General features: G+C 37.6%; 2 protein-coding genes and 1 pseudogene across 3 annotated transcripts in view; 2 read left to right on the plus strand and 1 right to left on the minus strand.

Annotated features, from left to right (window-relative positions):
- LOC100438173 (olfactory receptor 2AG2) overlaps positions 1–17,464 on the plus strand; it is a 192,503-nt gene that overhangs the window by 101,116 nt on the left and 73,923 nt on the right. The gene's annotated exons all lie outside the window — the stretch shown is intronic.
- Positions 6,451–7,484, minus strand: LOC100437797 (olfactory receptor 10A5). Its single transcript, XM_002822085.4, has one exon. The coding sequence runs from the start codon at positions 7,414–7,416 to the stop codon at positions 6,451–6,453; it is 966 nt and encodes a 321-aa protein (XP_002822131.3). The 5' UTR covers positions 7,417–7,484.
- On the plus strand, positions 8,425–9,765 carry LOC100442444 (phosphorylated adapter RNA export protein-like; annotated as a pseudogene).

Here is a 17,464-nt window from a genome sequence, read left to right on the forward strand (position 1 = left end):
GATGAAAATGCTGATAGTAATGTGGACAATGAAGTCCAGGCTGAAGTGGTCTCAGATGGAGGTGAGGAACTTATTGGGAACTGGAGTAAAGGTGACTCTTGCTATGCTTTAGCAAAGATCCTGGTGACATTTTGCTCCCGCCCTACAGATTTGAGAAACTTTGATCTTGACAGAGATGATTTAGGGTATCTGGCAGAAGAAATTTCTAAGCAGCAAACTGGTCAAGAGGTTACAGAGCATAAAAGTTTGAAAAATTTGCAAACTGACCATGCAGTAGAAAAGAAAAACTCATTTTCTTGGGGGGAAGTTCAAGCCAGCTGCAGAAATTTGCGTAAGTAACAAGGAGCTGAATGTTAGTCACCAAGACAAAGGAGAAAATGTCTCTGAGGCGAAATAGGAACACTTTTACACTGTTGGTGGGACTGTAAACTAGTTCAACCATTGTGGAAGTCAGTGTGGCAATTCCTCAGGGATCTTGAACTAGAAATACCATTTGACCCAGCAATCCCATTATTGGGTATATACCCAAAAGATTATAAATCATGCTGCTATAAAGACACATGCACACGTACGTTTATGTGGCACTATTCACAATAGCAAAGACTTGGAACCAACCCAAATGTCCAAAAATGATAGACTGGATTAAGAAAATGTGGCACATGTACACCATGGAATACTATGCAGCCATAAAAAATGATGAGTTCATGTCCTTTGTAGGGACATGGATGAAGCTGGAAACCATCATTCTCAGCAAACTAATGCAAGGACAAAAAACCAAACAGTGCATGTTCTCACTCATAGGTGGGAATTGAACAATGAGAACACATGGACACAGGAAGGGGAACATCACACACCGGGGCCTGTTGTGGGGTGGGGGGAGGGGGGAGAGATAGCATTAGGAGATATACCTAATGCTAAATGATGAGTTAATGGGTGCAGCACACCAACGTGGCACATGTATACATATGTAACTAACCTGCACGTTGTGCACATGTACCCTAAAACTTAAAGTATAATTTAAAAAAAAAAAGAAAAAGAAAAAAGAAAATGTCTCCAAGGCATGTCAGAGATCTTGGTGGCAGCCCCTCCCATCACAGGCCTGGAGGCCTAAAAGGAAAAAATGGATTCTTGGGCTGAGCCCAGGCCTCCCCTGCTCTGCAAAGTCTCAAGACTTGGTGCCCTGCATCCCTGCTGCTTCAGCTCCAGCCCTGGCTAAAAGGGGCCAAGGTACAGCTTGGGCTGTTGCTTCAGAGGGTGCAGGCCCCAAGCCTTGGAGGCTTCCACATGGTGTTGGGCCTGTGAGTGCACAGATGTCAAGAATTGAGGTTTAGGAACCTCCACCTAGATTTCAAAGGATGTATGGAAATGCCTGAATGTCCAGGCTGAAGTTTACTGCAGGAGTGAAGCCCTCTGAAAAACTGCTAGTAGGGCAGTGCAAAGGGGAAATGTGGGGTTGGAGCCCCAACACAGAGTCCCCACTGGGGCACTGCTAGTGGATCTGTGAAAATAGGCCCACAGTCTCCAGACCTCAGAATGGTAGATCCACCAACAGCTTGCACCACACACCTAGAAAAGCTGCAGACACTCACCACCAGCCTGTGAAAGCAGCCAGGATGGGTACTGTACCCTCAAAAGCCACAAGGGTTGAGCTGCTCAAGACTGGGGGAGCCCAACCCTTGCATCTGCGTGACCAGAATGTGAGACATGGAGTCAAAGGAGATTATTTTGGAGCTTTAAGATTTAATGGCTGCCCCCACCACTGGACTTCAGACTTGCATGGGGCCTGTAGCCATTTGTTTTGGCCAATTTCTTCCATTTGGAATGGAAGCATTTATACAATGCCTATATCCCATTGTGGGTAACTAACTTGCTTTTGATTTTACAGGTTCATGGGCGGAAGGAACTTGCCTTGTCTCAAATGAGACTTTGGACTTGGACTTTTGAGTTAATGCTGAAATGAGTTAAGACTTTGAGGGGCTGTTGGGAAGGCATGATTGGTTTTGAAATGTAAGGACATAAGATTTGGGAGGGGCTGGGATGAAATGATATGATTAGACGTCGTGTCCCCACCAAAATCTCATCTTGAATTGTAATCCCCAGGTGTTGAGGGAGAGACCTGGTGGGAGGTAACTGGATCATGGGGGCAGTTTCCCCAGTGCTATTCTTGTGATAGTGAGGGAGTTCTCATGAGATGTAATGGTTTTATAAATGGCAGTTTCCCCTGGGCTTTTCTCTCTCTGTTTCTCTCTTTCTTCCCTGCCACAGTGTAAGATATGCCTGCTTCCTCTTCCACCGTGATTGCAAGTTTCCTGAGGCCTCTCCAGCCATGTGGAACTGTGAGTCAATTAAACCTTTTTCCTGTGTAAATTACCCAGTCTCAGGAAGTTCCTTATAGCAGTGTGAAAATGGACTAGTGCACTATTGCGTGCAGTTTAAACTCCAAAATCTTTAACATGCTCAAAAGGAATTCCTCTATGACCTGACCTCTGTCTACCTATCAGGCCATTTTTCACCTTTCTTTCCCATATTTACAACATTTCAGCAAATATCGGTGTTCTTGTACTTTCAGAACGCACCAAGTTTTTCCTCGCCTGGGACTTCTGTGATCTTTTTCAGTCTAGAATGCCATTTTCCTACCTCTTAACCTAGCTGCAAAAATTAGCTTACATATCATCATCTAAGGAACCCCTAAAATATTATTTTGTTACGATTTGTCTTGTTATTCCTTTTTTCCCTCTAGGGCAATTTTCACAACTTTTAATTTTATAAGTATAGGGCCATTTATTTAAATACTACCCAGTACATCTAGAACTTGCTCAAAGCCAAATGTCAGAATAAATACCTTACCATTTTAAGTTATTTATAAAATTTAGAGCAACCCAGTTGGATGAATTGCAATTGTGTTGACATGTTTTGAAGATTCCTGTGAAGTTGATAATTTTCTATTCTCTCTTCCTGGTAATAAGTACAGTATTGTTAACTTTCTGAAAATTTTAAAACCATTAAATTTTAAGTTTCTTAGTGTTATCTAGAATTCCTAAGCATATTCTTATGCATATTATAACTATATGTAAGAGCATATTGATGTTTCCAGTTAGTAGGAGAAATAACATATTTTTCAATAAATTATGTTAGGACAATAAGGCCAGCTATTGGAGAAAAAAAAAAACATACCTCCTACCAGATAAATTCCACATTGCAAAAAGATTTAAATATTAAACAATGAAAGTAAAGAAGCATTAATAGAAGTAATAAAAGAATAATTTTGTAGACCCAAGTATGACACCTAAGCCTGAGGAATAAAATATTACCAAAAGCAAAGTTAAGAGAGAAATGACAACATGTTAGGCTATTCTTGGGTTTGTATAAAGAAATAGATGAGACTGTGTAATTTACAAAGAAAAGGAGTTTAATTGGTTGATGTTTCTGCAGGCTGTACAAGCATGGTGCTGGCATCTGCTCAGCTTCTGGAAAGGCCTCAGGGAGCTTTTACCCATGGTCAAAGGTGAAGCAGGAGCAGACACATTGCATGGCTGGAGTGGACACAAGAGATGGGTGGAGTGGTATCACGCACTTTTAAACAACCAGATCTCATGAGACTTACTATCATGAGGATAGCACAAAGCCCTAAGGAATCCACCCCTGTGACCCAAACACCTCCTACTAGGCCCTAACTCCAACATTGGGGATTATAATTCAACATGAGATTTAGAGGGATTTCAACATGAGATTGTGAGAAAAACATGAGATTTGAGGGGTCAGGGGAGGAATAATATAGTTGGACATCTATATTATTCCTCCCCTGACCCCTCAAATCTCATGTTTTTCTCACATCACAAAATACAATAATGCCTTCTCAATAGTCCCCCAAAAGTCTCAATTCATTTTAGCCTCACTCACATGTCCAAAGTCTCAAGTACAGAGTCTCATTTGGAGGTGATTTCCTTCCAGCCATGAACCTGTAAAATCAAAACAAGTTATTTATTTTCAAGATACAGTGGTGGTACAGGCAATTGGTAAATATTTCCACTCCAAAGGGGTGAAATGGGCCAAAAGGAAGAGGCTACAGGCCCCGTGCAAGTCTGAAACCCAGGAGGGCAGTCATTAAATCTTAAAGCTTCAAAATAATCTCTTTTGATGCCATGCCCCACATCCAGGGTGCATTGGTGTGAGGGGTAGGCTCCCAAGGTTTCTGTGCTTTTCCAGGTGTGGGATACAGGATGCTGGTGGATCTATCCTTCTGGGGCCTGGTAGATGGTGGTTCCCTTCCCACAGCTCCATTAGGAGATTCCCCGGTGAGGACTCTGTGTGGGGCCTCCAACCCCACATTTTCCTTTAACACTTCCCTAGTAGAGGTTCTCTGTGAGGGTTCTACCCCTGCAGCAGGATGCTGCCTGGGTACCCAGGTTTTCTCGTACATCTGCTGAAATCTAGGTAGAGGTTGCCAAGCCTCTTTCACTCTTGTACTGTGTTCCTGCCAGCTTAACACCAAATGGAAGCCACCAACACTTTTGGCCTGTGCCCTCTGGAGTGGTGGCCCAAGGTGTACCTTGGCCCCTTTGACCCCCAGCTGGAACCAGAGCAGCCTGGATGTGGAGAGCAGTATCCTGAGGCTGCACAGGGCAATGAGGCCGTGGTCCTGGACCCAAAAACCATTCTTCCCTCATAGACCTCTGGGCCTATGATGAGAGTTGTTGTCACAGAGGTATTTAAAATGCTTTCAAGACTTTTTCCCCATTGTCTTGGCTATTAGCGCTTGGCTTCATTTTTAGTTATGTAACTCTCTCTAGCAAATTGTTGCTCCAAAGCCTGCTTGGATTCTTCTCCTGAAAATGGGCTTTTATTTTCTACCACATGGCCAGGCTGTAAATTTTCCAAACTTTTATGCTCTGCTTCTCCTTGAAATATAAATTCCAACTTTAAATCATTTATTTGCTCCCATATCCTACCATAGGTTGTTAGATGCAGCCTGATCACATCTTGAACACTTTACTGCTTAGATATTTCCTCCACCAGGTACCCTAAATTATCACTCTTCGGTTCAAACTTCCACAGATCCCTAGGGCATGAACAGAATGCAGCCAACATCTTTGCCAAGGCATAACACGTGTGACTTTTGCTCCAGTTCCCAATAAGCTTCTCATTTCCATCTGAGACCTCAGCAGCCTGGCCTTCACCATCCATATCACTATTGGCATTTTGGTCACCACCATTTAAGTGGTCTCTAAGAAGTTCCAAACTTTCCCTCATCTTTCTGTCTTTTTTGAGCCCCCTCCAAACTTCCCAACCTCTGCCTGTTACCCGTTTCCAAAGTTGCTTCCATATTTTCAGGTATGTTTATAGCAATGCCCCACTGCCAGTACCAATTTTCTGTGTTAGGCCATTCTTGCGTTGCTATAAAGAAATCCCTTACAGTGGGCAATTTATAAAGAAAAAGGATTTCATTAACTCATGGTTCTGATGGCTGTAAAAGCATGGCACTGGCATCTGCTTGGCTTCTGGGGAGGAAGAACTTGAATCTTACTTTGCTTAATTGTAAAATGAATTTGCTTTTAGCAATTACCTCATCTAAATCCCTCATTGTTGTCTAAATTATTAACTTCTGATGGCAATGATTGTGCTTTATGATATTTTGTATTTTCATATCAACAATATACAAAAACTTAAAATTTAAAGGCACTAAGCAAATATAGGAATCAGCTAAGATCCACTGTAAGCCTTGAAAAAAGCAGCATTATGATTGAAATTATGTTTGTGAAATTTTGAAATTACTTTAACAAGGATTAAGAACCTGAATTTGCAAGAGACAATTGGAAACAGCTCATTCTACCTGGGAAGAATAGCCTAAGGAAGGAGTCTTTTAAGGCTATTGGGCTTATAAAGGAACATGTATGGGGATTAGTGATCCTATTTTCTCTATCCATGCTAAATATCAACAAATATAAAAGCCAACACTTCCTTAGGGGCATGTAAAATGAAATGAAGAGCAAGAATTATGTACTACAAGTATTATAGGGTTTTCTACTGAATGGTGAAAGAATTTTCCAAACCAAGATGATGGCCAAGATGACATTTGATACTTCTCATTGTCTTGCCCATTGTGTATCCCCAAAGTCATATTACAAGTAGTTTCAGATTGTCCACAATATATGTCACATTTGTGCTCATTAGCAAAGTAAATATCTCAAATGGTTTGGCCACAGAAGTCTCAAAGTGCCAATTGCACCAATAAGAAAAACAGAGTAAGTCTACGATGGGCAGGTAAAGAAATTTAGCAGATGATAATGACAGGTTTACACCAACACTGGGCTCTCTTCTCTCCACAGAGCTTTCCAATAGCCATTTCAATAGCTGGGTTTCATTCCAATAGATATGTGAAGAGAGGCAGAGAGGTGTCCCAAACATGAAACTAATTGTCATTCAATAGAATTTAGCCTTACTTCCTAAAGTCTATGGGATACAGTTTCTGAGGGCCAGGACCTTGTGGAAGGTCCTGCTGAGGGCATTCTTCACCTCGCTATTTCTCAAGCTGTAGATAATGGGGTTCAACATGGGAGTCACAACAGTGTAGGACAATGATAACAACTTCTTGCTCTCAGGAGAATTATTTGATTTAGGCCGGAAGTAGGTGAAGCTAGAAGATACATAGAAAAGAGAGACAACAAGGAGGTGTGAGGAGCACATAGAGAAGGCTTTATGCTTCCCTTTAGCTGATGGGATCTTGAGGATGGCAGCAGCAATGCGAGTATAGGAACACAAGATCAGCAAGCAGGGGATCATGACCACCAGAATGGTTCCGACGATGGCGTAGATCTCAAACAGTGCTGTGTCTGCACAGATCAGCCTCAGCACAGGTGGGCTGTCACAGAAGAAGTGGTTCACCTTGTTGGTGCCACAAAATGGAAAACTGAAGAGCCATGTGGTCTGCACAGTAGCTACAGGGAAGCCTGGGAACCAGGAGGCAGCAGCCAGTTTGGCCCGTGTCCTTTGGTTCATGATGACTGGGTAGTGCAAGGGACTGCAGATGGCCACATAGCGGTCATATGCCATGGTGGCCAGGAGGAAGCATTCAGCTACCCCAAAGAAGAAGAAGAAATACATCTGAGTGGCACAGCCAAGGAAGGAGATGGTTGTGTCCTGGGCAAGCAGGGTCCCCAGCATTTTGGGCACAATGACTAGGTTGAAGCCAATCTCCAGGAAAGATAAGTTTCTGAGGAAGAAGTACATGGGGTTGTGTAGCATGGGGTCAGCTAGGGTAACCAGAATGATGAGGCTGTTTCCCATCAGAGTGACCAGATATATGGTTAGAAATGTCAGGAAGAGCAATGACTGTATTTCAGTAGGCAGGGAAGAGAAGCTCATGAGGATAAATTCACTTATTTCTGTCCAGTTTCCTATAGCCATAAGTATGGGCATAAATCCCCAGCTATGGTCCTGGAGAGAGATTCTTGATTGGAAGTCAGATTCTCAATCTGTTTTTCAGATTTTCTCTTAATGTCAGGGATAGAGGCAAGGTCAGCACCTCAGCTGGAAGAGGAAGGGTCTTGTGTTGGCTAAGAATAAAGACACAATAAAGAGTGGTCAGAGCCTAAGCACTGAAATGAGCAATAGGTCACCTTTCTCCTCTCTTTTATGTTCCATTTTATATCTTGTTAGCCTATTTACTAAAACAAATCTGATCTTGTATCATATTTTATTTTGAAGTTATTCAAAGTAGAAATAATAGAGGGGAAAGGATGAGTGAGAATAATGTTTATAGGGTGTGGTTGTTTTAATGCACTTTCCCCCTCACTCAGTGTAAGAATTGTAGACCACTTCAAATCACTTAATACTTATTCTTTCTTGCCAAATCAGACTGTGGGAAACAATGTTAACAGTTTCCTCTTTGGTCCAGCATATCTATAATTGACAACTGATTCTTAGTACCTGCATAATCCACTGACTCTCAAAATTAAGATCGGAGAGGAGTATTGTACTACAATTCTGTGGAAAGTGAGTGTGTCCAAGGAGATTCTGACTACTTCCCTTTCAAGAACAGGAAAATTGGAAAAAACAAAACAGACTCCCACAAAAAAAAAACTATAAAAAATATAAGAAATATTAGAGTGAAGTTTCAAAGGAAAACATTCATGGATAAAAAGTTATGAAACGAGATAGAATCTTAAATGATATAAAAGGAAAGTCTGTATTTATTCAATTTCTATGGCAGCACTGATGATACAATGATTATTCACTGAAGCTTAGAATTTAATAGATAAAATATTTAAATAATCAATTATAACACATCACAATGAAAGTCAAAATACAAAAATACATAGTACCTTAAAGGGGCACAGGGACACATAACGTAATCTTTAAAGGCTTTCTAGGCAACAGAGATGAAAATAATGTTGGCTAAAATATAGGCATAGGCACCATGGGAAGATGGTGTTGGAGGCCGGCAACATGGAAGATGGGCAGCTTTCCAACCTGACTCAGATTCCGACATAATGGTCACACCCAGCAACAGGCTGCAGCAAGTGTGGAAAGTGCTAGGCGGGGACAGTGCTTATGAGGGCCTTCCAGAGCAGGGCAACTGCATGTGCACCAGTATCACATTACCGAGTTGTTGAAAGTGTGGATTCAAGTGAAGAGAGTTTTTCTGATTCAGATGATGATAGCTGTCTTTGGAAGTGGAAGTGATGGAAATATCTAAACTCTCCTCCCAAACCAGAGTCTTTTCAGTTTGACCAGAGCAGTCAGAGACCACCTGTTTCTGGAGGAAAGAAGGTTAACAACATATGGGGTGCTGTACTGCAGGAACAGAATTAAGATGCAGTGGCCACTGAACTTGGTATCTTGGGAATGGAGGGCACTATTGACAGAAGCAGACATTCCGAGACCTATGATTGTTTGCTTGCTAAGAAACTTAAGAGGGAATCTCTAGAGCATGCAAAAGGACTAGACAAAGAACTAGCTGAATATATGCATGGTGGCAAAAACAAACAAAAAAACGGGATCAAAGGAAGAGGAAAAGGGGCAAGGTCATCTCAAAAGGAAATGACCTGTCAAAGACAGGCTAGGGAACAGACCAGAACCAAAAATGAACTATAAAGGTCGATGTGAGATCACAGAGGAAGATTCTCAAGAGAAAGTGGCTGATGAAATGTTATTCAGGTTACAGGAACCAAAGAAAGATCTGATGGCTCAAGCAGTGAGGATTATTGGGAACAAAAGGCAATTGAACTTCTGCTGGAAACTGCTGAAGTGGAACGAAATGGTGGCCTCTTTATAATGAATAGTAGTTGAAGAAGAACACTGGGTGGAGATTTTCTGAATCTCTTGAAAAACACTCCTAGTATCAGCAAGGAACAAATTAAGGATGTTTTCTACATTGAAAATCAAAAGGAATATGAAAATTAAAAAGCTACTAGGAAGAGGAGAACACAATGAAAAAAATGAAATAAGCTATTAAAAGTCTAAATTTTCAAGATGATGATATATCATGAGAAACTTTTACAAGTGACAAAAATGAGGCCCTGGCCTCTCTTGATGAGTCACAGGAAGGACATGGAGAAGCCAAGCTGGATGTAGAGGAAGCCATTGAAGTTGATCATTCTCATAATTTGGATTTTTTCAAGTACATTTTTGATAGTTTAAGGAATAAGCCTTTCTAAAATAACGTTGTAATAAACAATTTTTACTAAAATTGCAGTGTTTTGCACTGATTAACATGAGACTCTGGAGGAAAGAGAATTGTTTTCTTGTTTTAAATAAAAACTAATATATGTGGCAAAAGGAATGCAATTGATAGAAACATTTAAATATATATCATGTCTGACAAAATACTTACGAGTATATAGCACAGGATTTAATTTCTCAATCTGTTGCATGTTCTAATTATTGTATTACTAGTTAATAATCAGTTTTATCCAGGTCATTATAACATATTATTAAAAAGTTTATTTGCCTTTTCTAATTTATCTTTGCAGTAAATTATGCTTTGGCTTTAAAACTTCCTATTAAAAGATCATAATGAGACATATAAATTATTAAACTGTCACAAATGCATTCAAATTTGTTTGTTCTGTGTTCTAAGAACTCAGGCAATTTTAATGATAAAGACTAAAATTAAAAGAGGTTTATACTGACGGATCTTCCCACTTATTTGTTTGTCCAGAAGTAAATAAATGTCAGAAGTTTTTCAAATAACTATTTGTACTTTTTTTTTTTTTTTTTTTTTTTTGAGACAGAGACTCAGTCTGTTGCCCAGGGTGGAGAGCAGTGGTACAATCTCAGCTCGCTGCAACCTCTGCCCACCAAGTTTAAGCAATCTCATGCCTCAGCCTCCCGGGTAGCTGGGATCACGGGTGCCCCACCATTCCTGACTAATTTTTGTGTTTTTAATAGAGACGAAGTTTTGCCATATTGGCCAGGCTGGTCTAGAACTCCTGGCCTCGGGTGGTCCACTTGCCTTGGTCTCCCAAAGTGCTGGGATTACAGTCGTGAGCCACCACAACCAGTCTATTTGTTCTTAAATTTAATGTGTTTTTTGACTTCTTAATTAACTTGATCATATACTAAATGTGATCTATACTGTGTATTACCACATATATTTAAAAAAATTTCCCAGGCCAGGTGTAGTGGCTCACACTTGTAATCTCAAAATTCTGGGAGGCTGAGATGGGAGGATTGCTTCAGCCCAGGAGTTTGAAATCAACCTGGGCAACATGGTGAGACCCTGCCTCTAATTAAAAAAAGTAATTAAAAAAAAAAACCAGTGACAGCCTGCCTGAGACTGTTTTACCTTATGTTAAGGAGGTTGGGTATTTAAAATGTCACATGTGCATGGAGTTTTAAATTACTCATTTTTATTAATGAAAATAAAGGTAGCTTGCTTTAGACATTCTGAGAGTTAACTATAGTTTACAAAATATATTAAGCAAAAATATGCTTAATACATTAAGCAGAAATTTTGTATATTAAGCAAAAATGTAAAATTGAGTAATTATAAACTATTCCTTACAAACAGCATACTTGAAGTCTTTCAGTAGTTCCTGAAAATATGGTCATCGAAGTTAAGAGGAAAATGATTATCAGTTGCTTTTTATTTATAAAGAATGCAAAAATAAAATTAGATTTTGGGCAATCCTTTAAAAAATAGGCATAAACAGGATGCTATATGTAATTATGAAAGTATTGTAATGAAACTGAACTGCAATAGCAGAAACAAAACTTTTGCTGAAAACAGTAAAGAACGGATTTGACTCTGACTCTGCCTGAAATAGAAAACTTACATGGAAAGGCTTGAAGTGCTCTCCTATAAGATGCAGAAAATGGGGAAATAGAAGAATATAAGATAAAACTTAAAAATAAAAAGCAGAAAACAATCTAACAAATAATTAATGTCCCTGAAAAAGTGAGCCAAACAAATGGAGCTGGAATAATAAATAGTAAGAAAGAAATGAAGATGTTACTAAGCAAAGAGAGATCAATTAGATAATAGCAAGAACTCATGAAGCAACAGGCAAAATCAAAGAATTGCTAACAACCAGTGTGCCCCCATGAACAATTTGGTTTTCAAGAATATATTCAAAACATTGCAGAATCTATGCAGAAAAAATTATTTCTTAAACTAATACATATCACACTGAAATTGGACTGCTCTGTGGCACTAACAAGTAAAAAACCAAAATTTATAATTTTGAGGAAAATATTGGAGATTTTAGCAAGTGTAATTGCTCAAGCTCTCTCTCTTTCTCCCTCTGTCTCTCACACACAGGCATGCACACACACACAAACCTATAAAATTTTGAATAAAACAAAAGGATCAATGATATTAGTAAACACAGTATATCAATTAGAAACTGCTGTTTTATTATAAGACAATTTAGACTTTTGTACTTCAGAATAAACAGTAAAGTCATGGGAGATAGGAATGTAACAATTTAAACTAATGGGACATATCTAAGATATCAAAGGATATGGCCCTCTTCTGAAAAAAAAATGTAAGTAATAGGAAAAACATGTAAACATCTGTAATCTGTACTACCAACAGCATAAAACAAAATACTGTTGAATAGGTAGTCATAAATATGTTCAATATATTGTAAGAAAAATACACCTGGAAAGAAAACAATGTCATTAGGAAATTAAAAGACTGTGAAAAACAGTCCTGGATACTGAAGGAAACTGAATTAAGAGAACGTTTGAGAAATTGAGGAATATTATGAAATGATAAAAATTATAGAAAAAATAAAAAATTCAGGAAATAAAAATAAATTTCTAGGAACATAGAATGGCAGATCAAAGTAGAGAAATGACAGATAAAATGCTAGCAAAAAATAAAAATTATTGAGCTAATAATTTTAAACTTAAAGTATTTCTTACTATACAACAAAATTTATGGAAATATGCTCAATAATATCTTAATTATTGTTGTAGTTTCCTTTTAATTCTGAGGGTAGAGAAAGCTTTAAGTGACCTGGCACGGTGGCTCATGCCTGTAATCCCAGCACTTTGGGAGGCCGAGACGGGCAGATCACGAGGTCAGGAAATCCAGACCATCCTGGCTAACACGGTGAAACCCCGTCTCTACTAAAAATACAAAAAATTAGCCGGGCATGGTGGCACGCACTTGTAATCCCAGTTACCCAGGAGGCTAAGGCAGGAAAATCACTTGAACCCGGGAGGCGGAGGTTGCAGTGAGCCGAGATGGTGCCACTGCACTCCAGCCTGGGCGACAGAACGAGACTCTGTCTCAAAAAAAAAAAAAAACAAAAAAAATTAAGTAAACATAAATTGTTGGAAAATCTGATGAAGAAATAATGGAGAAAACAAAAATATGTAATTTAGGAATAAAATATGTCGAATAATCTCAGATATGGAATGAAACTTTTAAAATTATAAGCAAATACTACTATATTAATAAATGTCTGATTTTTAAAATGAAATGCTTTGTAGTAGTATGTAAGGTTCAGCCTTGAATAAAACATAAAAAATGAGTGGTTTGAAGTAATTTTATCAGAAGATTACAATGAAAAAGGCCATTAACACGGATAGTTTAATGGATGAGGTAATTTATTCCTTCAGGGAACAGGTAAATCTTGTGATTTATCTTTAGATGAACTGTTTCAGAACAAAGAAAAAGATGCAGTGTTTTCCAATTAATATTATGACAATTACCTATACCTGTTTTCAAAGCAGCAAATATAATATACACACCGAAAAGCTCAAAGACCAATCTGACTTGTAAATATAAGTGCAAAATTAAGAAATAAAATGCAATCATTTTAAGTCCAAAACTATATATGTATGGCCAAGTAGGATTTATTACAGGAATGCAAATATGGTTTATAATTAAGAAATAATCAAATATAATTTATATCAACATTTCAATAAAAAAAGTTAACCTCAGTAAATCCTAAAATTGAAAGTTCAACAGTTATCTGTAAAAAAAAATCCAGCACAGCAAAGTTTTATAACTTTTGAAGAGAAAACTACTTTCTTAATGAAACCTGAATATTATATAAACAATAGCCAGTTCTGAGATTAGTAGTATAACAATAGAGCAATGGTTCTGAGAATTTGGGGATTATGGAACCCTTTTACAATCTGACAACAGTTATGAACTCTTTCTCCTCCCAAATGTACATATATCCATATGTACAAAATTTTACATATAATTTTTGGGCATTTATGGATATTCTGAAGATCATAGATATTGTTGAAATTTTAATCCCACTATTGGTTTAAAAATTCTGGCCAAAGTAATAAGAATAATAAACAAGGTATAAACATTGGAAAAGAAAACAGGGGCGCTGTGTGCGGTGGCTCATGCCTGTAATACTAGCACTTTGGGAGGCCGAGGCGGGCGGATTGCCTGAGCTCAGGAGTTCAAAACCACCCTGGGCAGCACAGTGAAACCCCATCTCTACTAAAAATACAAAAAAAAATAACCGGGCATGGCAGCATGAGTTTGCAGTCCCAGCTACATGGGAGGCTGAGGCAGGAGAATTGCTTGAACCCAGGAGATGGAGGTTGCAGTGAGCTGAGATCGTGCCTCTGCACTCCAGCCTGGGCCACACAGAGTGAGACTCCATCTCCAAAAAAAAAAACAAAAAAGGAATACAGAATTATTACTTTCCGAAGAAAAGTTGTTCAATGACAGAAAACTAAGTTGTTCAAGTAATACAACGTATTTTAAGAATGAATATTTTTCATCTATACAAGGAAAAAACAGTCAAAAAAATGCATTTCATGTTATCAATAAAATTCAAACATTTTGAAATAAACATATCAGGAAATAATTAGTATCCTATTTAAAATAATCAAAGCCCTTATGAAATGTCATAATCTAATCTTGAACAAATGTAGTGTCATACTGTGTTTATGACTAGAGAAATAGTTTTATAAACATATAAATTTTTGTCAAATTATTAAAAATATTTAAGGTAATTCCAAAATTTAAAAGTTCCTGTTTGTGACCATATGTTAAAATACTTTGTAACTTTTTAATATTTTATTACATTATTTATAATATGAAAATATTATATAGTATCTCTACACATGTTTTAAGTATACTATGTTTGTATTAAACAAGTCATGGAAACATAATGAAGGCCAGAAATAGTGTATATACAAGAAAAATACAATAAAGAGCTCTGGGGCAATGCAAAAACAAGCCCAGTTAAACTCTCACCTTTTATCATAAAGAATTACATTCAATATAGATGATGATTTAAATGTTGAAATTAAGCTTTAGTTGAGTGTGAAGAAAATATGCTTATATTTTATTATATATGTTTGTGGTCTTTCTAAGCAGTATAGTAAAACAAAATTCCTGAAGAAAAAAGATGATTGAAAAAGAAAAGAAAAAAGATGATTGATTAGCCCAAATAAAAATTAAATGATTTTAAACATAAAAATCCAAAATTAAAAAAATTAAAATTAAAATAAGAAAATGTCTTAAGGTATATGGCAAAAGATTCCTACAGATTTTCAAAGAGTAGAAATTTAGGTAGGGGGGCATAAAAGCCCACACAGACCAGTGGAACAGAGAAACCAGAAATAAATTCACACATATATAGTCAACCAATATTCAACAAGTGTGCCAAGAAACACATAATAGAGAAAAGGATAATCTCTTCAATAAATGAGTTCGGGAAAACTGAATATTCATATGCAAAATCATGAAATTTTCTTTTACCTTTTGTTATACCACACACAATAATCAACTCAAAATGAATTAAAAATTTAAATATAAGAACTGAAGCTACCCAGCGCTTTGGGAGGCCAAGGTAGGCAGATCACCAAGGCCAGGAGTTCAAGACCAGCCTGGCCAATATGGCGAAACCCTATCTCTCCTAAAAATACAAAAATTAGCCAGGTGTGGTGGCACACGCCTGTAATCCCAGCTATTTGGGAGGCTGAGCCAGGAGAGTCACTTGAACCTGGGAGGTGGAGGTTGCGGTGAGCCGAGATTGCCCCATTGAATTCCAGCCTGGGCAGCAAGAGTGAAACTTAATCTCAAAAAAAAAAAAAAAAAAAAACCGAAACTACAAAACTCCTGGAAAAAAACAAAGAGAAATAGCTTTATGACATTGGGTCTGGCAATGATTTTTTGGATATGGCACCAAAATCACAAGCAATAAAGCAAAATTAAGCAAGTGGGACATCAAGCTAAAAAGCTTCTATTCAGCAAAGTCAATAGAGTGAAGAGACAACCTACAGAATGTAAGTAAATACTTGCAAACCATATATCTGATAAGAGATTAATACCCCAAATATATAATAAATGCCTACAATTCAGTAGCCAAGAAAATAAGTAAGCTGATTTTAAAATAGACAAAAGACTTGAATCGATACTTCTTTAAGAAAACATACAAATGGCCAACAGGCAATGAAAAGATGCTCCACATCAGTAGTCATCAGGGAAATGCCAAGCAGAACCAGTGTGAGTTATCACCTCACACCTGTCAGGATGGCTATTATCAAATAAATAAACTCAACAGACAAAAACAAAGAAACAAAACAAAGCAAGTCTTAGCGAGGATGTAGAGACATTGGAACCCTTGTGCACTGTTGGTGGGAATGTAACGTTGCAGCCACTGCAGAAAAAACTATGGAGGATCCTCCAGAAATTAAAAATACATCCAATAATCCTGCTTTTGGAAATATATCCAAAGGAGCTGATATCAGGATTTTGAAGTGATACGTGCACTCCCATGCTCACTGCAACGTTGTTCACAATAGCCAAGATATTAAAACAACCTAAACATTCACTAACAGATTAGTGAATAAAGAAAATGTGGTATATAACTACAGTGGAATATTATTTAGCCTTAAAAGAAGAAAGCCTGCTGTATGCAACAACAGCAATAAGTGTAGAGAAGATTATACTAGGTGAAACAAGCCAGTCATTGAAGGGCAGTGCATGATTCCACTTACATGAGGTATCTCCAACTTACAGAAACAGAATGTAGAGTGGTGTATATTAGGTTCTGGGGAGAGGGTAAAAGTCAGGAGTTGCTTTCCAAGGGTGTAAAGTTTTGGTTGGGCAAGATGAATAAGTTCTAGAGATCTGCTGTGCAACATGGTACCTATAGTTAACAATACAGTACTGTGTACTCAAAATTTTTTGAAGTGAGTAGATCCATGTTTTAAGTGTTCTTTACACACACACACATACGCACAAGCAAAAGGCACAATGATTTCACATATAGGTATGTTCAATGTTGCGTCATTATAGTGTCAAAATTGTGTCAATAATCTACAAATGATTGGGTCAATTATGACCCAAGCATTTAAGGAAATGTCATGTAATCATATAAGTCATTTTTAAAGAACACTACCACTATTGAATAATACTCACCATATAATAGTAAATGGAAAAAAACACAAAAATACATATGATTACATGTAAAATTCCAAACTCATCAATATGTGCATAGCAATATACAAATTTTTAGCAATAGTCACTTTCAAGTGGTAGGAAGAGAGATGGGACTATCTCCTTAATTTTGTTTTCTGGGTTTTCAAGCATTCTAAAATGAGCTACACATATTATATAGCAGTAATAATAAAAATAACAATTATGACCTCAAGTTGGAAGCATTTGCCTAATATATAATAGAATTATGCTATGTATGTTACTTTTTCCTTTTTCACATTCTTCTTACAATAACTGTCTGATCTAGACGCTATCATTACTCTCCCCTTATTGCCACTCGATGAACTGAAATTTAGATACATTATGTAATTTGTTAGTTAAAGAATTTGGTAACTTGTTTACATGGGCAGTAAAAGGCAGAGTCTGCATTCAAAACCATAATCAGAAAAAATATAATAAAAGCAACACCTGGGTTTTTAGCAAGATATGCAATATGAATACAACATATTCCTTAGGTCTCATTTTTTTGTCCCTTTGTCATCCAGGTACCTTAATCTTCACCAATGCTGAGGATAAACATATTTGTTTGTTATT

This window comes from Pongo abelii, chromosome 9, assembly GCF_028885655.2.
Source record: "Pongo abelii isolate AG06213 chromosome 9, NHGRI_mPonAbe1-v2.0_pri, whole genome shotgun sequence".
Classification (NCBI taxonomy): Eukaryota; Metazoa; Chordata; class Mammalia; order Primates; family Hominidae; genus Pongo; species Pongo abelii.

Excerpts from the sequence above, each read along its gene's own strand:
- LOC100437797 (XM_002822085.4), bottom strand. The coding sequence starts at position 7,416 with ATGCCCATACTTATGGCTATAGGAAACTGGACAGAAATAAGTGAATTT.